Source organism: Cnephaeus nilssonii, assembly GCF_951640355.1.
Source record: "Cnephaeus nilssonii genome assembly, chromosome: 2".
In the NCBI taxonomy this organism is placed as follows: Eukaryota; Metazoa; Chordata; class Mammalia; order Chiroptera; family Vespertilionidae; genus Cnephaeus; species Cnephaeus nilssonii.
In genome coordinates this window covers 6,935,558-6,955,764 of record NC_137073.1, presented here as the reverse complement: position 1 = coordinate 6,955,764, position 20,207 = coordinate 6,935,558, and the positions used below count along the sequence as shown (strand labels likewise).

Genomic DNA, 20,207 nt, shown 5'->3' with positions numbered 1-20,207 from the left:
GAGCGACTTGTGGACAAGGCTGGGTGCAGGGCTGGGGGCTGACCCACTGCCAGGCCTGTCCCCCCCTCTACTTCAGGGTTCCACCTCTTTGAGGGACCCTGCTCTGGAGCCGGCTCCTGCTTGGGTGCCACCCAGTCCCTCGGAAGACCTGTCTGGGTACTTGGGAGAGCTCAGTACTGCGCTTGGCAGATGCCGTGCCCCCGCCCCCGCCCCCATCCCTGCCGCACTGGCCGTGCTGCTCACACCCGAGCCATGCTCCTGCAGCTGCACCTCGGATCCCAGGAGGTCTGAGGTGGGGCCTGCGCACTCCACACCTTCCATCAGAGCTCTGAGGACAGGGCCTTCCTGCCCGCTGGGCCCCTGGAGGCCGGCGGGGAGCTGGCAAGGGACCCCAGCATGGCACTGAGCCAGGGGAGCGAGCACTGGGTGACACCGCCCGCCTGCTCTGCCGGGGACGGCCACCCTCCGGAGTGGATCTTGAGAGAATCTGGGTGCAGCGGGTTACAAAACCAAGGTTAGCTTCGGCACCCTCCCTTGGCAGGTATCCTGACAAGCTATTCCAAGTAAGACTGAGATGATAACGTTCACAGAGTCTGATTAGCTGGAAGCTTATATCTCATTAGAATCGTAAAATCATAGTAGGAACAAGTTCTGCTCTGGCATCATGAGTTCAAATCCTAACTCTGTCATGTGCTTGCTGTGTGATCTTGGGCAAGTTGCTCAACCTCTCTGAGTCTCAGTACCCTTGTCCTTACAGGGGCGTAACAATATTTCCTCCCTCGTATGAGCAAGTGACATAATGCAGGCACAGCTTGGTGCCCGGCACACAGCAGGCCCACTGCTACAGTGGGAGCATAATTGTGGAGATTAAGAGGGACGTTCCTACTCCTGTGGGATGACGACAGACAGTGGACCAGAGCATAGACCAACATTCCTGGGCAGTCTGTCTCAGGAGGTCCTTAGGCAGAGCCCGGAGCGAGAGGAAGGCCATCCTGTCTGCCCAGAGGGGCCAGAGGCTCCCGCGGGGCTGCATGCCCGGCACAGATAGGACTTCCTGTGGGATCAGCAATCCATCGGTCAACTTCTAAAATCCTAAGTGGGAGAGGGGCTGGGTGGCTTCCAGGCCCCACAGACGGTCTTTTCTGGCATGGAGATTTGCCAGAGCCCTTCTTCAGACCAGGCAGGGGCGAGGGGCTGGCCTACGCCACCCTCCGGAGAAACAGAGGCCTGGCACGCGGGCAGGAGACCTTGCAGCAGCTGGACGTGGGGCGAGATGCAGGCATGAGCCCGTTAGCTCACAGGGCACGCGGAGAGCTTGACACACAGACAGAGCTCAGTGCACCTCCGCGGCTCTCCCAGCGCTAACGCTCCCCTCCCTGAAGGGTCCTCACGTGGTCTGGGCCTTCTTTCCCCAGCGTTGTGAAGTCATTGTTATCTAGGTTCTCTTGCAGACCCTAATTTCAATTCTCCAGCGTGCACTCTGCCATTCAACCCTGGGTCAGGTTTCCTAAGCATGTCCATCCACACATACATGTCACACTAATCGAACAGGCAGTCGTGTGGTTTGGGGAATCGAATGCCCCTGCCTCTAGCAGCAAACAAATGAGCAGCCTGGAAAGGACTTCTGGCTTCTAACGGCGCGCTGGAGCAGGCACTGGGTGGACTGGCTAATTGAAGAGGTGCTTCAGGAAGAACTGAGAAGTGGGAGAGCGGGGAGATGCTAATTGGGAGTTAATAGCGTGGATCTGGGCAGGCTGAACTGCTGCGTGGACGCAATTTCAAGCTGACTAGACACAACTGAGAGCAGCTGCAGGGGTGCTCAGCGCACAGCGTGGCCATTCGTGAGTGATGATGGGAGGTTTTCTAAACTTAAAACAAAAGCTCCACACGGTTACACACTGCCCGACTCCAACTACCTGACATCTGGGGAAGGCAGCACCATGGAGACGGAAAACGCCCAGTGGTTGCTAGGGGTCGGGGGGGAGGAGTGACAGGCAGAGCAGAGGATGGGGCACTGGGGACACTGGCTGACACCACAGGGGGGACCCTGTCGTTATATCGTCCCCACGATGGGCACCACCAGCCGTGACCCTGAGGTGCACGCGGACTCTGGGCGGTGACGAGGTCAGCGTAGGGCCATCATTGCCAGGAGCACACCGCTCTGGCTGGGGTGCTGATGGTGGGGCATGGGTCTGTGCAACAGACAAACAGTTTTCAGGCCGGAAGTCAGGCTGACGGGTGACACGCTTTAAATCCTTTATGTGATGCCATGTCACCTTGGATTTCATCAGGTTGAAGTTTGGCCGCTGGCAGAGCAGGCCCAGGGGAGAGTGGAGCAGAGTGGAGCGTGGAGGTGCTTTGATTCCATCCCGCTCTCAGGACTTGCTATTGTGAAGCAAATATCACTGCACCCCCACCACCCGCCTCCACCCCCCCAAAAACGACTCGCAGCAACGGGGGAGGGAGGAGCGGGCAGGAGAGCTAAGCCTGGAAGAAGCCTCTGTGCTTTATGAGGAAGTTCGGTTGGGTTTTTCTCTCTCTCCCCCTTCTCTCCTGGGTTTCAGAGAAGCGTTTCACTGTTGATTGGGAAACGCAGAAGAACGACCATCTCAAAACTCTGGTCACTTCCAGCCACTGATGCCAGGGAATTGGTAGGACAGACCAAGAGGTACCAATTCCGGGGATTGACGTGTCCTTGTGAGCTCAAATCAATGCTGCCGACCTGTGTGTTCAGTCCATCTTCTTTGATTCATACGCTATATTACACAAAACTAGGTGGTTAAAATAAAAACAGATTTAACTTCACTGTTTTTACATGGTCCCTGGGAAAACACACCACTAACTGATGCCTTTCAGGAAAGAAGATACAGTAAAACACCAGGGCCCGCCCCTCATTCATTTCAACAAAGAGCTGCACACAGGAAGCCGGTCCCGCAATCTGCCCTGCCCTGTGCGCCAAGGCTCCCTGCGCCTGCGAGTGCGGGTGCGGGTGCGGTGCGGGTGCAGGTGCGGTGCGGGTGCGGGTGCGGGTGCGGGTGCGGTGCGGGTGCAGGCAGGGCTGAGCGCAGTGAGCTGTGCGGCCTTGGCCTGCGGGCAGGAGCCAGCTGCGGGGTGTGAGCCGCACCCCCTGCTGCAGGCTCCAGTTCCACCCTCTGCTCTCCCGGCTCCTCAAGGAAAGTGGAGACAACAGCGCCCCTCCCCCCCCCCCCCCCGCCCCAAGGTCACTGTGAAGATTCCATGAACAGTGCATGTGACACACTTAAGACGCGTCCTCAGGGCTCAAAGCCCGTCACCCAGCCTGCAGTGGTTTCAGGGAGGTCGGTTCATAACGGGAAGCGGGACGGCGTAAGGGGAGCTGCAATGAGCGAGGGCTCGTTTATTCACATTCACCATCTCCGTCTGCACACCCAACACATGTGCACGGTGCTGGCCGACTATGCCCTCCAGGTTTCTGCTGTTGGGGTTGTTTCAGGTGATGGCCATGCTGGTGGGAGTCAGGAACTCCTCGCAGCAGAGCTGTGAGCCTCTGAACCAGCTCAGGGGGATGCAGGTGCGATGGCTGCATGGAGGGCGCAGGACCTGACAGAGCTAAGGTCTGTCACCAAGCACTAATCCAGTGTGTCCCATCTTAACTTGCCTGCACTGGCTAACTGAAGAAGTGCCTGGGATGGAACCAAAGAGAAGCAGGTGACAGGCTGGGGCAGGACAGACCGTGGCTGTCGGCTTCCAGAAGCCCTCGCCTCCCCACGCACGCCCTGCCTGCCTTTGGTGCTGGGAGACACACAGAAGCATGCCGCGTCTTCCCGGTGAGCGGCCCGTCCTCACTCCCACCGGACGGGCTGCTTCCTGCGGGACGAGGGGCTGTAAGCCCGGGCGTCCAGGCACCTCCCTTTCGTTATTGAAAAGGGACCCTTATACGTTCTTGCCTGTCATTTACTGTGTACTGAGGAGCGAAGGCAGGGCAGAAGAGCCGAGCCGGCCCTGCACGAGAAGGGCCTGGAAGAATTGGGAGAGTGAGAGGGCCTCGCAGGATTTGGGCAGATGAGTTAGCAAAAATACGCAGCAATCAGAATCGCATATGAAACACTGGGGCTGGGAGGAGCGTGCTGTAATTGGGATGGAACCAAAGAGAAGGCCGGAAGCAAGATCAGACAGCAGATGTGAACTCCTTCTCCGGGAGGGGGTCAAGGCGGCAGCGGCAAAGGCTGCGAGCTTCTGAGAGCCTGTGATCCAGGAGCCCCCGAGGGGGGCGGGGGGGCAGGCGCGCAGCAGGTGATAAAGGGACGGGCTTGTCTGCAGGTCATAACCCGCCCAGGGCATGCATGCATGTGAGCCGTGCATCCACCACCGATAAGATGAAAAGGAGGGCGACCCCACCACAGGCGCCACGACTTTAGAAAAGGCCTTGGCTACAGGTTTGAACTGACCTGACTAATCTCCGCGGCAGTTCTTCCTGTCCTGCTCCAGGGCTGGGCTTGGCTCCAGCAGGAGACGCTGCCACTGGGGCCTGGAGCCCTGGATTGCCCTCTGTGCCCGCCCACAGCTCGCACGAGTGGCCAGGGCTCTCGGGAGACAAGCGTGGAGGTTCTGTTGGGGAGCTGGTGCCAGCCACCAGGGCCAACTTCAGGAAGCACGTGCTGCGCCGTGTGGGGAAAGGCACGGCCCTTTTTAGGGGCTCATGGGAGTGTCTTAATTTCTTTTAAATCACAGGAAATGAATAAACTTTGAGGTTGAGGAGAGAAGGCTTTAGGATGTAACATGAACATATGTGCCCTGATAACAATGCAATCACAAGACACTTCCTAAGTTTCCGCGTGGGAGGAGGTGCCCATGGCATTGTGCCTCTGCAGCAATCCCGACGCTTGTCCCCGAGGAAAGGCTCGCAGGGTGGTGGGGACGAGTGGCCCCGAAGCAGAGAAGAGAGCCGTTGTGATGGGAAGAAGCAACTGGAATCACAAAACTTCATTTCATATCCGGGTCCTGTCTCTTCCCAGGGAGGTCACTCAACCTCTCTGACTCACAATTTTTTTTAAGTTAAAAAATACGTTTTTATTGATTTCAGAGAGGAAGGGAGAGGGAGAGAGAGAGAGAAACATCAATGATGAGAGAAAATCACCGATTGCTGCCTCCTACACGCCCCCTACTGGGGATCCAGCCTGCAAGCTGGGCATGTGCCCTGACCGGGAATTGAACTGTGACCTCCTGGTTCATAGGTTGATGCTCAACCACTGAGCCACACTATCTGGGCTCTGACTCACAATTTCCATAGAGGTATAACAGGGTTAACATCAGTAACTGCCGTGCAGGGCTGTGGTGAGAATTAATATGATATAATGCATGAGAATCCATAGCATCGTCCCTGGCAATGAGTACGAGCTCAATAAGAGTTGGAGGTGATGGGGTGGGGGTAATAGAATGGGAATCGAGTTGAGGGCTAGAAGAAATGGAGGTTGGGGGGCTGAAGCCTAAGAGGAGGTGAGAGGGCAGAGGCCAGAGGAGTGAAGTCCATCCTCGTGGGCCCTCTTGGGAATCCCTGCCGACGGTGCAGTTAAAATGAGCGTCCCCACACAGATGGGTGGACAGGCCCAGAGTGATGTGGGAAGAGCAGAAAACCCGGAGCGTCCGTCAGCGTACGGGCATGCAGCTAGTCTGATGGCAGAGCACAGAGAAACACCAAGGCGTGCAAACTGCTTAGCAGGTGGAGGGAAAACAGAGGGAAAAGTGAGAAAATGAGAAGGGAAAACAGTTAACCTCCCAAATATGTTTGTGGCACGGAGAAGGGACCACTATGTAGAGTAGAAATGCAAGTGTTAAGTGTCTGCAATCAAGAGCCCAAGATCGCACATATCTAAACCAAACCTGGTCAGTTAAGTGCCGCTAACTAGCTGTGTGGTGTTTCTGCGTCTCCTTTCTCATCTGTAAAATGGGGATAGCAGTCCTGCATTACAGCGTAAGTGTGAGCCAGTACACAGAGAGCACTTACAGCAGAGCCTGAGGCACAGAGAGGGCTCAGGGTGCCAGGGGTGCCATCATCATCATCGCCATCGCCATGGCCACACCACCAGAACATAGGTTCCGTGAGGACAGATATTTGACTCTTTTGTTCACAGCCATGTCCTTTGCCCCTAGAAGAGTGCCTGGCACATAGTAGATGCTCAGTACATACTTCTTAATGATGCCTGTCGGAGGGCAGTTGTTATAAAAGTGATAACATCTCCCTGGTATGGGGTGTGGGGTCCCACCTCAGCCCCAGCTCCTTTCCCTCACGCCTGCTCTGTGCCGCCACAGCTGCCACCACACCTTGTCCTCAGATTCAGAGAATTAGGAGCCAGGCGACCACTGGTAACCTGGGAGACGGGTGTTTCAGAAGCTGCTGAGGGCAGAAGTTACAGTGCAAAAGGATGAGGCACAGGGGCGTCGGGGGAGCAGAGGCAGCAAATCTCGAAAGAGCGGTTTGATTCCTTGGATAAATTCAGTGAAGAAATGACGGAGAAGGGCCAGTCAGGACCACAGGAAAGGTCTCTAAGGACACAGGAAATGTTGAGTGTGCTCCTCTTCGAAGGAAAGGATGTGGGGGACAGGGAAGATTGGAGACTTTCTGTGCCGTCCAGATATGAACAGAAATGTAGGAAAAACACTTCATGTCCTTACAAATACAATAGTAACTGAAGGTCCAAATTGTCAGTGTGAGTGTAAAATCTTAAGACAGTTTTCCATAAAATGTGGTACCTGTACCATGAGCAAAATTACTTTTTTTTTAAATAAATTCTCTTAAAACACACTAAAATCCTATATAATAAAAGCCTAATATGCTAAGTGTCCGATCGTCTGGTCGTCTGTTCAACCAATCAAAGTGTAATATGCTAATGATATGCTAAGGCCGCTCAACCACTCCCTATGACATGCACTGACCACTAGGGAGCAGACAGTCGACTGGTCAACCAGTTGCTATGATGTGCACTGACCACCAGGGGGCAGACGTTCCAATCGGTAATTAGCTTTGCTGCTGGGGTCCGGCCGATCGGGACTGAGCCCCCACCCCTGTTGGCCAACCTCCCACATCCCTCCCCGGCCCCGATAGTGCACCAGTGGGGTCCCTCGGCCTGGCCTGCACCTTCTTGCAATCCAGGCTGAGGGACACCCCCCCCCCCCCTGAGTGCATGAATTTCGTGCACCAGGCCTCTAGTAAACATATAATAGGCAGATCAAGCCTGTGGTTTCACCAATATTACTGCTTTGGGCAATGCTAAGAACAAGAAAAGGAAGTCAGCCCTGGCCGGGTGGCTCAGTTGGTTGGGGTGTTGTCCCATACACCAAAAGGGTTGAGGGTTCAATTCCCAGTCAGGGCACATACCTAGGTTTTGGCTTCAATCCCTGATCAGGGCATGTACAGGAGGCAACAGATCAATGTTTCTCTCTCACATCAATGCTTCTCTCTCTCTCTCTCTCTCTCTCGCTCTCGTTCTCGCTCTCGCTCTCTCTCTCTCTCCCTCCCTCCCTTCCTCCCTCCCTTCCTCTCCCCTAAAATCAATAAAAACATACTTCTTGGGTGAGTATTTTTAAAAAAGAAAAAGAAAAGGAAGTCAATGACATCAACTTAAAGAAAATATTTAAGGTAGTATAAAGGAGGCATGTATATGGCAAAAAGTAAGCAGGTGCATGAATAACAAATATTTAGGAAACTTGGCCAAGGCTCTACTCAACCTGTTGCCTGTGTGAATTTTGAGCTAAAGGAGTTGGATCAGCACCTTGGAGAGCACGCGTGCTGAGTCTGGGAGGGCCACAGCCGCACCCCTTGGCCTCCTTAGTGGCACCAGGGCCCTCAAGCACTAAAGGAGGAGGCTGGGTTTTGTTTTCACCGCTCAGCTGCTGATTTTAGTGCTTCTTAGATGCATACACAGCAACAGACCCGGATGGGACTTTTTGAGATGATAAATGTCATGTATGAGCCCCAGCTTCTAAAGGCACTCCACTTCTTTCTTTTCCTTTCATACACTAACTTCCTATTTGATTCACCCCCAGCTTATGCTGTGCTTCAGGAAAAGCAGCACTAACACCTGGAATGTTCCATGATTTGAACACAAGGAAATATCACTGGGAGGAGGAGCTTGAAGTCTTCTGCGTGTGGGTGTGATAGATTGGGAGTTTTAAAGGGGAAAGCAGAAGGTCTTTTGTGTCCCCAAGATAAACTCCAACAGCAGCTGAAAAGCAGAGCGTGTAGCTGAGAGATTAGCTTTCCACCAAAATTGTTCTCCGGGCCTCCCTTGCATGAGGGAAGGCCATGCGACTAAGTTCTCTCTACTAGTGGGTCAGCAGAAGCGACGGGTACCATTTCCAAACTAAGACTTTTCAGAAGCAACTTGAGCCTCCTCCATACTCTCTTTCCCCTCTGCCTCTGAATGAAGACAGAACGAGGCCATAGGCATTGATGGAGCCTCATGAGATGGAAGGAACCACCACATGGAGAATGTGGGCGAGGCCAGAAACACCCACCTGGTACTGCTACATGAGTGAAAAGGAAGATTCCATGGTGTCTGAGCCAGTATACACGGCGGGGGGGGGGGGGGGGGGGGAGAGCCCCGCAGTTGAATTCACCCTCGCTACAAAGGAGCCCCAGATCAACCAAGCCTGGCTGGGGTCTGACCAGGAAGAGGAGGCCTTCTGAGAGCTCCATGCGCTCCGTCCCCGGTCTGTGTCCTGCCAGTCCTCCGGATACGGCTGGAGTCCCTTTGGCCTGGAAGCCTCCCCTGCCTTCAGCAAGGCCACCCCACTCCGCAGGCGCTCTCGGCGCGTCCGACTCAGTGGCACGTCACATCTGTGTGATTGTTTAGATTAATACGTACATCCCCACAGGGTTTCAAAGTACATGTTTTTCAAAACTCATGGGTTGCTATACTTATTTGTGTCCTAGGTTGTATGTAAATTTCCCCTTAAAATAGTTAAAAACAAATACTGAAGTCTGGTTCAATGATATGCATGCTGAAGAGTTTAGGGGTACAGTGTACCAACATCTGCAACTTGCTTTGAAATGCATTAAAACGTGGGGGATAGCAGCTGCCCTGCGGTGCTTTCCCCTTTAAGGGGTGTGATCTATCTGCCTAACAAGACTGCAAAATGTGAAACTCGGGCATCTAAATATAAAACCACATCCATGTAAAACCTCGGTTGGCAAACTAGGGTGGCAAGGGATTACTACTTGTTTTGAAGGATCACAGAGGTTTCTGTTATCCTAGTTGTTTTCATGACATACTGTTGTTGTCATTTATTTGATGCCATATCCCGTCTGAAACTGAACTTTCAATTATTATAACAGTTTCCATGGAAACATATCATCTATACTCGCGCGTTCCCTCACTGCTCCCCAATGGCCCACTCTCCCACCTCTCCACCCCCCCTGCCTCAACCCTTTCCACGAGGCCCTCTGGAGCTTCCATTCCTCAATAAAAAACTGTCCAACCTACATTGTTAACTTTGGAGGTAACAAGGCTAAGAATAAAAACGTACATTTATATTTGTTAAATTAACATAGAGACACTGGAAAGATGCAAACTAAATAAACAAAAGTGTTGCCTTAGCTGATTTGGCTCAGTGGATAGAGCGTTGGCCTGAAGACTGAAAGGTCTCAGGTTCAATTCCAGTCAAGGGCACATACCAGGGTTGCGGATCCCCAGTAGGAGGCATGCAGGAGGCAGCCGATCAATGATTCTCTCTCATCATTGATGTTTCTCTCTCTCCCTCTCCCTTCCTCTCTGAAATCAATAAAATATATATATTTAAATGAACAAAAGTGTTAACCTACGGAAGGCAGTAGCAGGGAGGGACCCCAAAAAGATGTGAACTTGGGTGGGAGCAAGACTTCGAAATATTTACTCTTTAAATATAATTTTAATGAGGAACCAGGGATGTATTGCTTGCTAAAAATATAATTTTAAAAACTTTCCAACAGCCTCAGCCTATTAGAACTCTTCATTTAGGCCGCTGTCTTCCATGTCATCATGGAAACCACCCCAACTTTGGATCTAAATGCCTCTGTTCTTGGCATTTTAAATCTCTTGACCTCCTCCATTTGTTTTTCATCCCCAGGCCTCCAGACTCCTTCTTTCTCGCCAGGTTACAACCTTCCTCCTGCTCTGACTTCCTCCCAGCCCGGTCTAGACACTGTCTGCATTCATTTATTCGTTCTGCTTTTACTGAGAACCTTCTGGAAGTAGGCTCCAGTGGATCTGCACTGGGCATCCCTCATCCCAGAATCCTTACCTCCCTCATTACTGTAAACTCCACCCAACATCCACGTCTCCACATCTAGGCTGCTCAGAGCTGCTGGCAAAGAGCATGCAGTGAGGTGGACCACGGCCATTACCAATTTCTTACCGGGTACGTGGGACTGCTCAGCAACCTTACTGCGTGCTCCTGCTCTCAACGCCCATCCCATGAGAGGCTGTTCCCGCGTGGGCCAGATCCCCAGCTGGGCCCCATAGAGAAAATCTAGTATTCAGTCTCGGCCCTGACTCAACGCAATCCACAGGCACTGGGAGTACAGTGGTGAACATGACCGAGAAGGTCCCTGCTCTTGTGCAGGTCAGATCTTAGGAGGAGGAGAAAGACAAACCAATACAAGCAAGAATAGTAGCATCGGGTGATGGGTGCCACGAGAGTTAAATATAGTGAAGAATGAATGAGTGGCTCTCTGAGGAGGTGGTCTGGGAAGGCTTCCTGAAAGAGATGACCTCTAAGTCGAGTTGGGAATGACAAGAAGGAGCCAGCCATGCATCACAAACCCTCTAAGGCAGAAGGAGCTTTGTCTGTTTCACAATCCCAAGAACCACCAAGCAGAGTGGGTGGCGGGAGGAAGAAAAGGAAGTCATTGAGTGGGGTTTATATCAAGGGTCATAATTAAGAATGATGTAAGCCAACCCGGCTGGCGTGGCTCATTGGTTGAGTGTTGACCTATGGACCAGGAGGTCACAGTTCGAATCCCAGTCGGGGTACATGCCTGGGTTTCGGGTTTGATCCCCAATGTGGGACGTACAGGAGGCAGCCAGTCAATGATTCTCTCTCATCATTGATGTTTCTATCTCTTTCTCCCTCTTCCTTCCTCTCTGAAGTCAATAAAAATATATTTTACAAAAAAGAATGATGTAATCCACAACATAGTATAGAATTTATTCTAATTGTGAAGAGATGTCATTGGAGTGTTGCAAGCAGGAGAGTGCCTTGACCTAATGTAGTGTTTTAAGCAATGACTATGGCTGCCCCGTGGAAGGGGTATTACTACAGGTCACGGGTGGAAGCGGGAAAGAGCGAGGAGCTTCTGCAGCAGTCCAGTGGTGTACACGGTTAGCGCAGGTCGCATCAGGGAGCGTGGAGAGAAGTGTCAGTGCACGACGTGCTCTGGGGAAGCAGGTGCCGGGACTCACCAGCTGATTCACAGCTGGCGTACGAGCAGCGTGAGGGCAACTCAAGGATAACTCGTATCTTTACTTAGGCTACTGAGATGGGGAAGAAACTTGTATTCTTTGCACACCCGCGTTCATGGTATGAGATTTATACTAGACGTATTTGTGGCACACAAAGGGCTTAAAAGGCTCAACACAACACTAAACAAGTCAGGAATACTTATAATACCATCTCAGGTTCAGTAAAACAGTCTCTCCAGGCATCTATAAAAGCATCCAGAACCACTCTACGAGACCCGGGGTCATCCTTCAACTGTGCTGCTATGTGAAAGGAATTGTCTCCATTCTTGGCTGCAAGAATGATCTTTTCCAAAAGGCAAATCTGATTGTGTCACTTTTCTGGTTAAAATCTTTCAGAGCCTCCCCACTGCACTGTGAGTAAAATCCAAACTCCCCACCATAGCTCATAAGGCTATGCACGACCAGGCCCTGCCCATCTCTTCAACCTCACATCCTACTACCTCCCTCATTCATGACATTTTGGCCCCAACTCCTTCTGATGGTACCTAAAATGTACCAAGCCCTCCCTACCCCAGGACCTTTGCACATGCTGTTCTCTCCTAGCTCTTTGAATGTTTACCTTGTTCATTCTCATCCTCAGGTCTCAGTTTGTATGTCACCTTATCAGACAAATATGTGTTTGCCTTTTTAGTAATTTCTTTCTGGAGGAGGTACAACCACCAAACCACACTGTACCTTGCCAAAGCTGCCTTTCCCAAGCACCATCAGGAAGTTAAAATCACTCAGCTTCATCCGGTCCCTGTTCCCATTGTTGTCAAATTTGGCTATGGTGTTGGAAGTTTTTTCTTCTGGAGTCTTGGGTGTCTGGCCGATCTTGGCCCTCTGGAGGGGGAAACACAAGACACATTGTTAAGGTTTGAGAGATGCCTTTGTAGGAAGACACACACAGACATGCATGCTGTGGTTCCTGCCACGCACACACCCCTGTCCCATGAAAACCATGGCCAACATCCCACTCTGCAAGGCCAGAACCTGGAGGCCATCCTTGGCGCCTCCATTTCTCTTGGAGCCCTCACATCTCACCAGGAGCAGTCACCTTTTCCTCCTCGCGGCCTCTAGAATTCATCTTCTTTCCATCTCCACCAACATCACCTGCCATCAGCTCTCACCTGGACAGTCACCTTGGTTCCCTCCACACGGGGCTTCACATGCAGCCAGAGCAAGTTTCCACTTCCTCACACCCAACCGAGTCACCACCTGCTTAAAATGCTTCAGTGGTGACTCATTTTTAGGATAAAGACCTTGGAGCGTGTACTGGCCAATATGGCCCAGCATGATTGGGCCCTACCTGGCTCTCCCAACACATCACTCCTTGAGTCCTTCTTCCCTGCAACCCAGCTTCATCCTTTCACCTCCCACCTCAGGGCCTTTGCACGTGCTCTTGCTTCTCTATGGATGGCTATTCTTTCTCCTTCCTTCCTTCATCAACTTAGTTACCCCAGTTTTACTTCCTCAGGCAAGTCCTCCTTGATTCCCTGTGTCTGGACTAGGTGTTCCTATTTGCTCCCTTCATTCTTTTCACCTCCCATTTATACTGGATGATAACTGGCTGTTCACTTTTCCCCCAGGCGCACTGAAAACAGTGGGGGCACAGACTATGTCTCATTCTCCACAGTTTCCCTGACAACTAATATAGTTTCTGGTTAAATGGATAAATGAATGCGTGAGGCCCATGTTTGTCCTCAGTACAATGGGGGAGGGATCTGCTTCTGTGAGCAGTAAAATAGTGACTCAAATGGCAGCAAATGCTCTGGAACAAGGAGAGATAGGAGAACAGCTGGGAGACCTGCAGCTGCCAGGGCCTTGTTACTGGATTGCTTCTAGAAGTGAGAAAATTGTGGCATTAAAAGCTCAGCTTAGAATCCCAACTCTGGCAGTGGACAAGCTGTGTAATCCTGACTCACAATACTCCTCCACCAAACATCCCAGACCTTCCTGTCTCTGTCAGAGAAATAGGCAAAGGCCACAGACAACCTGGCCCCTCTGCACCCTGTTATTTCAGCCCCTTCTCCTTGCTATAACCACATGGCCTCGTTGCTGTTCTCTGAAAGCACCAAACACATTCTTTTCCCAGGGTCTTTGCACTTTCTGTCTCCTGTACCTGGAGGTCTTTCCCCAGAGCTCCCTCACCTCTAAGAGAGCTCTTCCCCAAGTGCCTGACATGAAATAGCTCTCAGCAATCTCCCTCCCCCTTATTTACTTTGTTTTCTTCGTATCTCTTATCACCACCTTACAAACCAGATATGTACTTGTTTCTTAACTTATTGTCTTTCTCCTCAGAGTAGAACACAAGATCCATGAGGACTGCCCACCACCAAAGAGAGGCACTTATTTGCATTTGCTTTCTAAATCTCAGTCCCCTTTCCAAGAAAATGAGTTAATGACATGAGATAATGTATCACAAAGTTCTCAGCACCATTCTTGTCACTTAGTAGATGCTCAATGGATGGTAGACATAATTATTGTTGCGTTACTCACTTGTCTTTATAAGACAAAGAGGCAACAAAAAGCTTTCCATGGGGTTTAATATTAGGGAAGAGTCATTCATTCATTCAAGAAATACTTATTGAGTGCCTGCTACATGCCAGGTATTGCCCTAGATTCTGAGGCTCCACCAGGGAGCAAAGAAGATACAGATGCTCAAAGAATTTGCATCCCAGCAGGAATTGGGTCCTCTGCACAAAATGTATTTAGGAGTTATCCAGGTAAAGAATTTGGAGTCAGCAGCAGAAAGCCTTTACCGAGCCAACAACAAGACACAGTCAAAGGACTAAAATCTGGCTGGAGCACTGAAGGCAAGGCAGACGTGGCCTGGGAGGCAGCCAGGAGCTGAGAAAGCCTTGCACACCCCATCAGTAAGTCTGGGCTGATGTGAGCACAGCAGGTTTTCACAGGGCCCTGGGAAGAGCACTCTGAGTTTAGGGAAGGGACTCGGTTAGAGGAGGCCAGTTTGAAACCTTTAAGAAGTGACTGCAGTCATCACGGTGAGAAATGGCGGGGCCTGACTCAGTGTCTGCAGTGTGGAGGGAAAGAAGTGGGAGACAGACTTCTCAGGGCTGGACACGGATCGGGAGCGGGAGGTCAGGAGTGAAGGACAGCTGCACTTCTGTTTGGAGCACCTGGGAGGGTGGTGGCGCTTTTCAGTGAGATGGGAAGGGGAGGAGGGGAAACTCTGGCGTGTGAGCGGAAGGGGGAAGAGGTGGCTAGTCTGATTTCAGTCAACGAGATTCCCCCTTCCTTCGAGCCTTAACACTGCCAGGTGTAGGGCTTCTCCACAGGTGGTTCCACCAGCATTCTGCTTGTCATGCTGACAAAACATCCACCGTTTTTTTCGTTTTAATGTCTTAAAGGTTGAGGTGGATAGAGTGAAATGCATAAATCTTAGGTGCGCAGTTCTGTGAGTTCTGACAAACGTATAAACACAAGTAACCGAAACCCCAATCAGGATGTAGAACATTTCCACCCTCAGGAAGTCCTGCGGCCCCTCCCTCCTTCCCACACAGGACTCCCTGCTCCCACCTCCATCGCTGAAGGTCAGTGTTGTAGCTTCACCTCCATGGAGCCATAGGATGTGACACAATAAGAAGTATATGTTTGGTCTCTGCCCCTGTGAGGAGTGTCCTTTGTTCTACTATTTGGCCTTTGATCTGAGTTCCTAGCAGAGTTCCTAAAGCCCTTGGGATTTCCTGGACAATAGGAGCATCCTTTTTTCTAATATGGGGACTCTTGGTGGGCTCCTGAATGTCTTCTGGATGGAGGCTGTCCCAGCAGGACCTACCATGATTGGGATCTTGGAACTTTCGGCCCCCATCTTCTGGGGCTGGAGATGGAGTTAGTAACCGATCGATTGTGCCTGCAGAATGAAGCCTCACAAATTCCTCAAACTGTGGGGTGTGCAGAGCTTCTGGGCTGGTGGACACATTCACGTGCTGGGAGGGTGGTGCACCCCAACCCCCGGGGACAGAAGCTCCCGCACCTGGGACCCTTCTGGACCTTGCCCCGTGTAGTTCTCCATCCAGCTGTTCCTCTGTATCCTTTATCACATCCCTTATCACATACTAAACCAGTACAACAGAAGTGCTTCTCTGAGCTCTGTGGGCAAATTACAAAACCCACAGAGGGGTCTTGGAGAGGCCGGCCAGACAGAAGTGTGGGCGACCTTCAGACCCACTGTTTGTGATTGGAGTCTCAAGTGGGAGCAGCCTTGTAGGATTGAGCCCTTCACCTATGGGGTCTGTGCTAACTCCAGGTGGTTAGGGACAGAACTGAATTAAACTGTAGGACACCTGGTTGGTGTCTGCAGAGAATGGGAGGATTGCACGGTGTGAAACACCCACATGCTTAGGGAAGTATCGTGCGTGTGAAACAAGTTTTCCTTTCTAGAGGAGGCAGACTTTTGCATTTAGCTTCCTGTTGCTGCATGAGCCAGGAGTTTGTTCCTTTGCATCACTGAATCATGTTCATTGTCCATGGTTATCCATTCTACTGTTGATGGGCATTTGTGCTGCGCCCCCGCCCCCGTCCCCCTTTGGCTATTAACAAAGCTGCTGTGAATGTACTTTATAGGAAGATATGTTGGGATTTAAGTGTCTCTGGGACAACCCAGTGTAAATACCCAGTAAACAGTTGTCTATGTGGGTTTGGGGTTAAGAAACAATATATAAACCAGAGACAGAGATTTGGAGGCTACGGCATAGAGGGGGTAGTTAAAACCATGCGATCATCAGGGAGAATGCAAACAAGAGAAGAGCCTAAAACAGAAGTTGCATTGCCTTTTGGGGCCAGGGCCTCCCATCATCCCCAAATCTCATTTTTCAGCCCCAGAGTTTTGCTCCCCAGGCTGTCTTGACCCAAACACGTTCTTCCCTTCCCACCCTCCCACCTCCTTGCTTTATGTCTCCTGCCTTCTTTGAATCCTGACTCAAGACTCATCCAATTCACACACTCCAACCCGTGAAGACCCCTGACCTGACTTCCCTGGTCCCCACCCTACCCCAGCGCATGCCCATTACCGTGTGCTTAGGCCCCAGCACAGCGTGCGAGCAAAGCATGGCTGAAGAGTTGGGATCTTCCCAACTTCTCCAATTGTCGTTGCTTAGAGAAAATGTTTTTTTCTGTCCTTCAAGGAACAGCAAGTGGCCAATAGTTTCATTTCTTAGTCCTGCAAGTGACCTTCTTTGCTCTGAATTTGGGGCCAAAATTCCTCTTTCCATACTTTATCCCAATTTGCTTTTGTGACTTTTCTCAGGTATGTACTATCCTATATAATAAAAGCCTAATATGCAAATCAACCGAACATCAGAACAACCAGCCATTATGACACGCACTGACCACCAGGAGGCAGAGGCTCAATGCAGGAGCTGCCCCCAGCCCATAGGCCCAGGCCGGCCAAGGTGGGTGCCAGCGGGGGCCCCCAGATCGCCCCGCTAGTCACCCCACAGATCGGCCCTGATTGCCGGCCAGGCCTAGGGACCCTACCCGTGCACAAACTTCGTGCACTGGATCTCTAGTAAACCTATAAATGTTTTATGACCTCCTCAAAGTTAATGTTGAAATCTGAACCCCCAGAGTGCTGGTATTTAGAGATGGGTGGAGCCCTCATCAATGGGATCAGTGCCTTTATAAAAGAGATCCTGAAGAGGGCTCTCTTGTTCCTTCCACCAAAGGCAGACAACTAGAACGTGGCTGTCCTTGATCCAGGAAGCCCTCACAGACACGGAATCTGCCGGCACCTTGATCTTGGACTTCAAGCTTCTAGCACTGTGAGAAGTAAATGTTTTTTGTTTGGGCCACCCGCCTATGGCGTTTTTTATAGAAACCTGAACAGACTAAAACACAATGTCATCTACGCTTCTCGACTCTAGATCAGAAGTCTAATAGCTCTATCAGCCTGGTCTGTTGTTTTAACATTTAAATAAGTTGACAACTTAAAAATCAAGAGATGTCCTCCACACACCTGATTCCAAGCTTCTAATAAAGCAGGAGTGAGGAACCTTTCTCCTGCCACGGGCCATTTGGATATTTATTTATTCACTAGAGGCCCGGTGCACAGATTTGTGCACCGGTGTGGTCCCTCAGCCTGGCCTGCACCCTCTCGCAATCCGGGACCCCTCGAGGGATGTAGTAGTGCACAAAGCGGCAGGCGGCTGGGGAGGAGCCCGGGCCAGGTGCCACTCCCGCTCATCCTGCTCATTCTGGCCCCACTGTGCCTGCTGCCGCTACAATTTGGTAGCACGCTGTCATGGAGGCAGCAGAGGCTCGCACCGCCACAGCAGCAAACGCCAGCCATGAGCCCAGCATCTGGCGCCAGTCAATCAGCTGAGCGGCACTTCCACTGTGGGAGCGCACTGGCCACCAGGGGGCAGCTCCTGCATTGAGCGTCTGCCCCCTGGTGGTCAGTGTGCATCATAGCAACCAGTCAAACGGTCGTTTAGTCACTTAGGCTTTTATATATATAGATATGTTCATTTTATTATTTTTTTAAAATATATTTTATGGATTTCAGAGAGGAAGGGACAGGGAGAGAGAGATAGAAACACTAATGATGACAGAGAATCATTGATTGGCTGCCTCCTGGGATTGAGCCCACAACCCGGGCATGTGCCCTTGACCAGAATCGAACCTGGGACCCTTTGGTCCGCAGGCCAACTCTCTATCCACTGAGCCAAACCAGCCAGGGCCACTTGGATGTTAATAACATCATTCTTGGGCCATACAAAATTATCACCTTAAAAAGTAGCTGCTGTATTTGGTCAAACCTTTAATTAACTCACCTTAATGCCTTGGCAGGGCCAGACCACATGATTTTGCAGGCCTTTTTCGGCCCGCGACGGGACGTTCCCCACCCCTGTTATAAAGAACACAGTCGTCTCTCTTAGCCGCAGCTTTGCTTTCTGTGGTTTCAGTTACCTACCATCAACTGTGGTCTGAAAATATTGAATAAAAAACTCCAAAAATAAACAATTCATCAGTTTCAAATCACACACCATTCTGAGCAGTGTGATGAAATCTTACGCAGTTCCACTCTGTGCCACCCAGGACGCGAATCACCCTCTGTCCATGTCTCCCAGCTACATAAGCCACTAACTTAGCAGCTCTCTCAGTCACGAGACTGACTGTCGTAGCACCGCAGTGCCTGTGTTCACGTCCCCATGACTTTACTTAATGGTGGCCCCAGAGTGCAAGAGTAGTGATGCTGGCCATTGGGGTATGACACAGGGAAGCCAGGAAGTGTATTATGTGTCGGAAAAAACAGTGTAGATAGGGTACTATCCACAGTTTCAGGCATCCACTGCGGGTCTTGCAACATATCCCCCACAAAGAAGGGAATGTTACTGTAGATCCGGCAACATGGAGCCCATTCAGAAAGGCATGGTGCCTCTGGATAGGACATGCCTTCTCTAGTTTACCACGGTCCCCACCAACCCCTGCTGTCTTACACTAAGCTTTTCCTCTTCCTATAATCTGCCTTGCTCCTGAAAACACCTGGGTTTGTGATCCCTATACAGGGAGCTTTTGTAGGTCCTGTGTCCTTTGGAAAGGCCAGGGTTTCCCAGTCTGAACCCTAAGAAAAAAGATGCCTACTAAGTGGGGCTCCTGGTGGCTAACTTGGAAGAAAGGAAGGAAGGAAGGAAGGAAGGAAGGAAGGAAGGAAGGAAGGAAGGGAAAGAAGGAAGGAAAAGCAAAGCAGAAGCCTAGCAATCATTTCTGCACAAAGGCCTCTCACACAAACTGCACTCCTGGAAGGAGCCTCTGAGCTAAACTGCCCGCCTGCGCACTGAACTGCCTGCAGGCATTTCTGCCATCTGAGCCAGCCCTTATAAATGAACTAGAGGCCCGGTGCACGAAATTCATGCACGGGGGGAGGGGTGTCCCTCAGCCCAGCCTGCACCCTCTCCAATCTGGGACCCCTCGAGGGATGTCCGACTGCCCGTTTAGACCCGATCCCGGTGAGATCATCCCTCTCATAATCCAGGACTCCTGGCTCCCAACTGCTCGCCTGCCTGCCTTCCTGATTGCCCCTAACTGCTTCTGCCTGCCAGCCTGATCACCCCCTAACCACTCCCATGCCAGCCTGATTGATGTCTAACTGCTCCCCTGCCAGCCTGTTTGCCCCAACTTCCCTCCTCTGCCGGCCTGGTCACCCATAACTGCCCTCCCTTGCAGGGTTGATCACCCCCAACTGCCCTCCCTTGCAGGCCTGGTCCCTCTCAACTGCCCTCCCTTGCAGGCCTGGTCCCTCCCAACTGCCCTCCCCTGCTGGCCATCTTGTGGTGGCCATCTTGTGTCCACATGGGGGCAGGATCTTTGACCATATGGGGGCAGCCATCTTGTGTGTTAGAGTGATGGTCAATCTGCATATTACTCTTTTATTAGATAGGATAGAGGCCTGGTGCACGGGTGGGGGCCAGCTGGTTTGCCCTGAAGGGTGTCCCGGATCAGGGTGGGGGTTCCCTTGGGGTGTGGGGCGGCCTGGGCGAGGGGCCTGTGGTGGTTGGCAGGCCAGCCATGCCCCCCGGCGACCCAAGCGGAGGCCCTGGTATCAGGAATTTATTTATCTTCTACAATTGAAACTTTGTAGCCTGGAGCGGAGCCAAGCCTCCTGCTCGCTCCATGGTGGCAGCCATTTCTGTTGGAATTTATGTATCTTCTATAATTGAAACTTTGTAGCCTGGAGTGAAGGCCTGAGCCGGCCAGGGCTGCAGAAGCTTGGCTTCCTCCATCGCCCGG

General features: G+C 51.5%; 1 protein-coding gene across 3 annotated transcripts in view; it reads right to left on the bottom strand.

The window, feature by feature from the left end:
- Positions 1–20,207, bottom strand: part of PRKCB (protein kinase C beta) — a gene marked incomplete at its 3' end in the record, with an annotated part of 295,893 nt that overhangs the window by 55,908 nt on the left and 219,778 nt on the right. For 2 of the 3 annotated variants that reach the window (XM_079800688.1, XM_079800686.1), the window contains exon 9: positions 12,153–12,299. The exons of the other annotated variant lie outside the window; for it this stretch is intronic. In XM_079800688.1, the coding sequence (XP_079656814.1) occupies positions 12,153–12,299 (147 nt within the window). The remainder of the gene's footprint in view (positions 1–12,152; positions 12,300–20,207) is intronic. 3 annotated transcript variants of the gene reach the window in all.